At 41.4% G+C, this 7,973-nt stretch overlaps 1 protein-coding gene across 1 annotated transcript; it reads left to right on the forward strand.

Annotated features, from left to right (window-relative positions):
- Positions 1-51: 51 nt before the first annotated feature.
- Positions 52-1,874, forward strand: LOC112072235 (histone-lysine N-methyltransferase SETDB1-B; the record flags this gene model as incomplete). The annotated part of the gene is made up of 3 exons (XM_024139650.2): positions 52-404; positions 1,083-1,171; positions 1,345-1,874. Coding segments are annotated over 3 exons (560 nt in total), but the record flags the coding sequence as incomplete, so codon positions are not given.
- Between the last annotated feature and the right edge of the window lie 6,099 nt (positions 1,875-7,973).

Consider the following 7,973-nt stretch of genomic DNA (forward strand, 5'->3'; position numbering starts at 1 on the left):
GGAGAGGGGGAAGTTGGGGCTGTGGGTTCATAGATCTCTGTGTTTTATCAGGTATTACCAGACCTGTTCATGTGGTGCTTCTCCCTGAATTGACCCTTTCTCTTCTCCCCTTCATCCTCCTCTCCTCCCTCTCCTTGCCTCCTGTCTCAGGTGCGGTGAAGAGGCAGGTGGCTGTGAAGTCCACGCGAGGCATTGCTCTGAAGAACTCCCATGGCCTGATGGTGAAGACTGGAGGGGCTGGGATGGGGCCAGGGGGAGGCCCGGGGGGCCACGGAGGGGCACAGGGTAAGGGTGGGGACGGGGGAGACAGTGGACCTAAAAACACACGGCAGTTCTTCGATGGCGAGGAGTCCTGCTACATCATCGACGCCAAGCTGGAGGGCAACCTGGGACGCTACCTCAACGTGAGTGTGATACGTGTGTGTCACTTTCTATTAGCCGGTAATAGCTGGCTTTTGTCTGATTTAAAAAATAAATGCATAAAAAAGCCGATAAATAAAATGACCTCCGGCCAATAGAAAATATCCCAGTGCAAACTTTTTGCCTATTCATTGATGGAAATACAGTTAACTGGTCATGCTTATCGGTCTATAGGTACATTTGCATAATTTAGTGGAATGTAATTGGCTCGTGTGTACAGTATATTGGTTATGCATCTTATTTATCACACGCATACAGATACAGATACAGAGTCTTTTAGTGGAACATCTGTCAGACAGCGGAAGAGCTGCTGCTGCAGCAGCTTGTGCTGCTTTCAAGACACCTGGGAACTCGTAAAAATACACGGTCAAATCATGACGTCCGTGAACTTCAGGTCGGAAAGTCGGAGCTCTAGAAAGAGACCCGAGTTGGAATTCCATGTTGGATGACCATTCAAAACAATTTTTCCGAGTTGGAGCTAGTTTTTTCTCCAGTTCCCATTTATCTTGAAGTCAGAGACTTCCGAGTTCCCAGTTGATTTGAACGCTGGCATCAAACAGCAACAGAAGGCGCGTAACATTCCAGTTTGCAATGGAGACAATATGCATTTTGACAAAGGGAATGAAGCTCTCTCCTCTCTTCCCTCTCATCTCCCCTTACAGCACAGCTGCAGTGCCAACCTGTTTGTCCAGAATGTGTTTGTAGACACACACGATCTGCGTTTCCCCTGGGTAGCCTTCTTCGCCAGCAAGTCAGTGTTCTGTATTACACATGGTTACATAGACTTGGTAGAACCCTGTTACTCTGATAAACAAACATGTATTATTTGAAATGTGGTTCTGTGCTGAGCACTTGGAATGTTGACCACTGAGTCATCCACTAATGTGTGTGTGTGTGTGTGTGTGTGTGTGTGTGTGTGTGCAGGCGTATCAGGGCGGGGACAGAGTTGACATGGGACTATAACTACGAGGTTGGCAGTGTGGAGGGAAAGGAGCTACTGTGCTGCTGTGGCTCAACAGAGTGCAGAGGAAGACTGCTATAAGAGACCACCCTCTATACCTCCATCTCATCCCTCTATTTCTTCATCTTATCTCGGAGTGCAGAGGGAGTTCTGCTGGAAAAGACCTGTCTAACTCCGTCTCCTCTCTGTGTGTAGAAGAAGCCTGCTGTAAGGACACACTATGCTAACCTCCCTTACTATGTCATTAGAGAAGATGGGACACCTGCACCCACACGAGTCTCTGTCCACGTTTCTCTTTTGTTCCTCCCCCTCTATCTTTTATTCTGAATTGTTTGGCTGCCTATTGCTGACGTTTTGTAATTCTTTACTGTTTTGTCTGTATGCCCAGTTGTCTGTATGCCCAGTTGTCTGTATGCCCAGTTGTATTTGACTGTCTGTGAATTCAGACCAAACTGCCCTTCTCACAACTGAATAAAATCCTGTTTTCCACACATTCCACATAGTTTTTAATTATGTTTTATACAGAAGGATTTCAGTGTACCTCAGGCCTAGATATCATTTGGGCTCATTACAGCTGTAGTAGTGTTTCCCTCAGGAAAGCAGGAAGCCACTTTCATAGACACTGGAGTCAGTCTTTCATAGACACTGGAGTAGCCTGTTAGTGATGTTGGACTCAGTGTCTGTAGATGAGCCCCTATGGACTTGGGTCTTCATACATGTACACTAAGCAAAAATATGAACGCAACACTTTCAAAGATTCTACTGAGTTACAGTTCATATAAGAATCAGTCAATTGAAATAAATTCATTAGGCCATAATGAATGATTTCACATCACTGGGAATACAGATATGCATCGTTTGGTCACAGATACCTAAAAAACTAAAGGGAGGGGTATGGATCAGAAAACCAGTCAGTATCTGGTGTGACCACCATTTGCCTCATGCAGTGCGACATCTCCTTTGCATAGAGTTGGTCAGGCTGTTGATTGTGGAATGTTGTCCCACTCTTCAATGGCTGTGCGAAGTTGCTCGATATTAGTGGGAACTGGAACACGGTGTTGATCCAAAGCATCCCAAACATGCTCAATGGGTGACATCTCTGGTGGGTAATGCAGGCCATGGAAGAACTGGGACATTTTCAGCTGCCAGGAATTGTTCACAAATCCTTCCAATATGGGACTGTGCATTAACATGCTGAAACATGAGGTGATGGCAGCAGATGAATGGCACGACAATGGGCCTCAGGATCTCATCACGGTATCGCTGTGGATTCAAATTGCCATCGATAAAATGCAATTGTGTTTGTTGTCCGTAGCTTATGCCTGCCCATACCATCACCCCACCGCCACCATGGGTCTCTTTGTTCACAACGTTGACATTAGCAAACTGCTCGCTCACACGACGCCATTCAGTTGAAACTGGGGTTTATCCGTGAAGAGCACACTTCTCCGGCATGCCAGTGGCCATCGAAAGAGAGTATTTTCCCACTGTAGTCAGTTCAAGACCCTGGTGAGGACAATGAGCATGCAGATGAGCTTCCCTGAGATGGTTTCTGACAGTTTGTGCAGAAATTCTTCGGTTGTGCAAACCCACAGTTTCATCAGCTCTCTGGGTGGCTCATCTCAGACCATCCCGCAGGTGAAGAAGCCGGATGTGGAGACCTGCGCTGGTGTGGTTACACATGGTTGTGAGGCTGGTTGGACGTACTGTCAAATTCTCCAAAGTGACTTTGGAGGCAGCTTATGGTAGAGAAATGAACATTAAATTATCTGGTAACAGCACTGGTGGACATTCCTGCAGTCAGCATGCCAATTGCACACTCCCTCAAAACTTGACACATCTGTGGCATTGTGTTGGGTGACAAAACTGCATATTTTAGAGTGGCCTTTTTATTGTCCCCAGCACAAGGTGCACCTATGTAATGATAATTCTGTTGAATCAGCTTCTTGATATGCCACACCTGTCAGGTGGATAGATTATCTTGGCAAAGGAGAAATGCTCACTAACAGGAATGTAAACAAATTTGTGCACAAAATTTGAGAGAAATAAGCTTATGGAAAATTTCGGGGATCTTTTATTTCAGCTCATGAAACATGGGACCAACCCTTTACATGTTGCGTTTATATTTTTGTTCAGTGTATATTGGTGTAAGCAGTACCTGTAACTGGGCTGTAGGCTTGGCTGATGTTGGTGATGACATTTGTGTGGACCAGGGTGGTGCCAGTATTGAATGGTCCCGCAGTTACTTAAACTAGCAAAGACACCTTTGGTCTCTGAACACCGGGGAGAAACATTTTCATTAATCTTTGAGCATTGTTGAGAAAGGTATTCTATGCTCCCATTGCGATAAAAAATAGCAGGTACTTCTTTTTGCAAGACTGTGACAGATGAGACTTTTCTGAACATCTGTTTGTTTTATCTGTGTAGGCCCAGCCACAACTTGTGTGCTCTGTCACCTCTGGCCGCATTGCAAATGGCCCAACAAAAAACAATATGGATGTTTGATCTCTGTGGTAACCTGTAACTGTTTAGGGTGAACTCTCAACACTGTATGCAAGAAGGTGTTATTGTCTTTAGGAATTCAGCTATCTACTGTACTTGSCACACCCCCCTCAGGCCATCATAAATAGATGGAACCCCCTTCCTAGAGGATGTTGGCTGGTCCGTTCTCATTGGATATCTTATTTTTATAATCTTTGGTTTTGTCTGGGGATTGGTCAACAATTGATTTTGAATATAAACAAGTCAGATCTGGTATGCATGGAATGAAAGTAATTTCTTCTTCTCTTATCTTGTATCCGGCCCATAGATAAAGGTTGCTTGAAAATGCTTCTCTCTTTTAGGTTAGCAAATAGGCCTGGGGCCTTGCGGATCTGATTAGTTCATGCTTTGTCTTGTAAATTAACCTTAGGAACAGCATGCCTAGAATTATGCTTTGTTAATGTCAGTATTGCCTTGTAACTTAAACATTATRCCTTGTAAGTGAATCTATTAATGTTCCRTACATTTGCCATAAGTATTTGCCACTCGTGATGAYCATTTATTGATCTTAGTCCGCTAAACTCACAATGATGGGACCTGGTTTTACTATCAAATTAAATGGAGTCAGATGGTCAGATTTATTAAATGTAGATTGTTAAATATTATTCAGCACTACACCTGCCTTTTCTCTCTAGCTCCACCTCTCTCTCTGGCTGTCATCCTGGTTCCCATGGGGAATAAAACAAACATCAGTTGACCCTTATTTCAACCAATGGAAACAAATCTCTTGTTCATAGTCAGACATACTRTATGTTTGCTACCTGAATTCTCTCTCTTCAGCTCCTCCACCTCTCCCTCACTAGCTCTACCTCTGGCCCCAATGGAGGACAGTTCTGCAGCTGCTTGGGTCAAAAAACCCCATCAATAAACATTAAGGTAATCAATTCATCAGTGTAATGTTTTACAGTGTATAATGCTTTAAAAAAATGCATTGCCATCAAATGTTTAGAGCACAATCTGGGCAGAAATCAAACGAGCAAGAAATTGTTTTACAGCATTAAAAACTCTCCATATAGGTAAGAAACCTTGGGCCGGAATCAGACTGGCGGAGGGAGTACTGTATCATTTGCTGTTTGTCTGTATATTTTCTATTTCGTTGTTGTCTGTATATTCTGTTTGTTGTTGTATATCTTATTGTTTTGGTCTGTATATTTTTAGTTGATTATGTTTTTCTTATATTCTGTTTGTCAGTTGTTCGTTGGAAATTCAAACTACCAGGGACACTCGAAGTCAATCTTAATGATCAGTATTTATTGTCAAGCAAAGCTGGAGCGGTCACAGTCACAAACTTAGATGCATTAATGGTTATGGTCAGAAGTCAGCTCCGTCGGGCAGTCCCAGTTTTGATCTCATTAATATTCTGCTTACAGACAAGTTACATAGGCATGGTTCATAGGGTTGGTCCTTGCTTGTGTCTGGCCTGTCTTCCTAACTTAGCTTTATAGGCCATATCTGTGGCGTTCTGACAGATAGTCCTAAGGAGGGGGTCATGTCCCCCCCCTCCTAATATCTTTAACCAAGCAAAGGCAGGAACAAGGATTTTTTATGAACACGGACATATGAACATTATTCAAGGCTGTCTCTTCAACGTAATAACATTTTCTTCACACTGTATATTCTGGTTATTGTCTGTATTTTGTTTATTGTCTTGTATATTTTTTTGTCTTGTTTATTCTGTTATTGTCTGTATTTCTGTTATTGTCTGTATATTCTGTTTATTGTCTGTATATTCTGTTTATTGTCTGTATATTCTGGTTTATTGTCTGTATATTCTGTTTTATTGTCTGTATATTTCTGTTTATTGTCTGTATATTCTGTTATTGTTGGTAATCTATCTGTTATCTGTCTGTATATTCTGTTTATTGTCTGTATATTCTGGTTATTTCGTCTGTATTTATATTCCTTGTGTTATTCTGTGTCTGTATATTCTGTTTATTGTCTGTTATGATTCTGTTATTGGTCTGTATATTCTGTTTATTGTCTGTATATTCTGTTTATTGTCTGTATATTCTGGTTATTGTCTGTATATTCTGTTTATTGTGGCAGAACCATTTCACACAGTCGAATTCCTGTACATGCAAATGTTTTTGAATAAAGGTGATTCTGGAAGGTCTGACACTGATGTGCCCAAGACAGACAGTACAGCAACACCAGCAGATCTACAACACCCCTCATTCTGAAACAATGTCTCTTCAGAACTAATGGCGTCTACTGGATACAGTGCCTTCAGAAAGTATTCGCACCTCTTGACTTTTTCCACATTTTGTTGTGTTCCAGCCTGAATTTAAAAAAAATTAAATTGAGGTGTTGTCGTCACTGGCCTACACACAGTACCCCATAATGTCAAAGTGGAATTATGTTTTTTGAAATGTTAATTTTTTTATTAAAAACGGAAAGCTGCAATGTCTTGAGCCAATATGTATTCAACCACTTTTTATGGCAAACTAAATTAGTTCAGGAGTAAATATGTACTTAACAAGTCACATACTAAGTTGCATGGACTCACTATGTGTACAATAATAGTGTTTAACATTATTTTTTAATGACTACCTCATCTCTGTACCCCACACATACAATTATCTGTAAGGTCCCTCAGTCAAGCAGTGATTTTCCAACACAATTTCAACCACAAAGACCAGGGAGGTTTTCCAATGCCTCGCAAAGAAGAGCACCTATTGGTAGATGGGTAAAAAAATCTGACATTGAATATCCTTTTGAGCACGGTGAAGTTATTAATTACACTTTGGATGGTGTATCAATACACCCAGTCACTACAAAGATACAGGTATCCTTCCTAACTTAGTTGCTGGAGAGGAGAGAAACCGCTTAGGGATTTCACCATGAGGCCAATGGTGACTTTAAAACAGTTACAGAGTTTAATGGCTGTGAAAGGGGAAAACTTAGGATTGATCAACATTGTAGTTATTCCACAATACTAACCTAATTGATAGTGAAAAGAAGGAAGCCAGTACAAAATACAAATATTCCAAAACATGCATCCTGTTTGCAACAAGACACTAAAGTAATACTGCAAAAAAATGTGGCAAATCAACTCACTTTTTGTCCTGAATACAAAGTGTTATGTTTGGGGCAAATCCAATGCAACACATTAAGTACCACCCTACATATTTTCAAGCATAGTGGTGGCTGCTTGGAATACAGTATTTAAGGACAGGGGTGTTTTTCAGCATACAAAAGATACAGAATAGAGCTAAGCACAGGCAAAATCGTGTAGGAAAACCAGGTTCAGTCTGCTTTCCACCAGACAAAGGGAGATTAATTCACCTTTCAGCAGGACAATAACCTAAAACACAAGGACAAATATACACTGGAGTTGCTTACCAAGAAGACAGTAAATGTTCTTGAGTGGCCGAGTTACAGTTTTGTCTTAAATCTGCTAGAAAATCTACAGTATGGCAAGACCTGAAAATGGTTGTCTAGCAATGATCAACAACCAATTTGACAGAGCTTGAAGAATTTTGAAAAGAATAATGGGAAAATGTTGCACAATCCAGGTCTGGAAAGCTCTTAGAGATTTACCCAGAAACACTCACAGCTGTAATGGCTGACAAAGGTGATTCTAATATGAACTCAGGGGGTTCAATTCTTATTTTTAAATGTTAGAATGTTTCTTCCACTTTTACAGTAGAGTATTTTGTTTAGATCATTGACAAAAAATTACAATTAAATCCATTTTTATCCCACTTTGTAACACAACAAAATGTGGAAAAAGTAAAGTGGGTTGAGTAATTTCTGAATGCACTGGTGTTGTTGACCACTAGCGGCTGGGGGCCCTAAGTGACTGCTTATGTGCGCTTATGCTTTCTATTTATCACACATACAGAGAGCCTGGTTGGAGGAGCATAATAGTCTACAATGCACACTTTTGACATCTAAAGATAATTTTCCGCTTGAGGCGACATCGGCAGCGTTTATTGTGAATGTGGATCTCTGTGAACATCTGGAATTGACTTTAAACAGGTGATTGTCGGTATACAATGCCTTGTCTACAACGCACATCTGATTGAATGCTGGCCAGCGAGCCCACAAG

This window comes from Salvelinus sp. IW2-2015, unplaced genomic scaffold (assembly GCF_002910315.2).
Source record: "Salvelinus sp. IW2-2015 unplaced genomic scaffold, ASM291031v2 Un_scaffold1862, whole genome shotgun sequence".
NCBI classification, from domain to species: Eukaryota; Metazoa; Chordata; class Actinopteri; order Salmoniformes; family Salmonidae; genus Salvelinus; species Salvelinus sp. IW2-2015.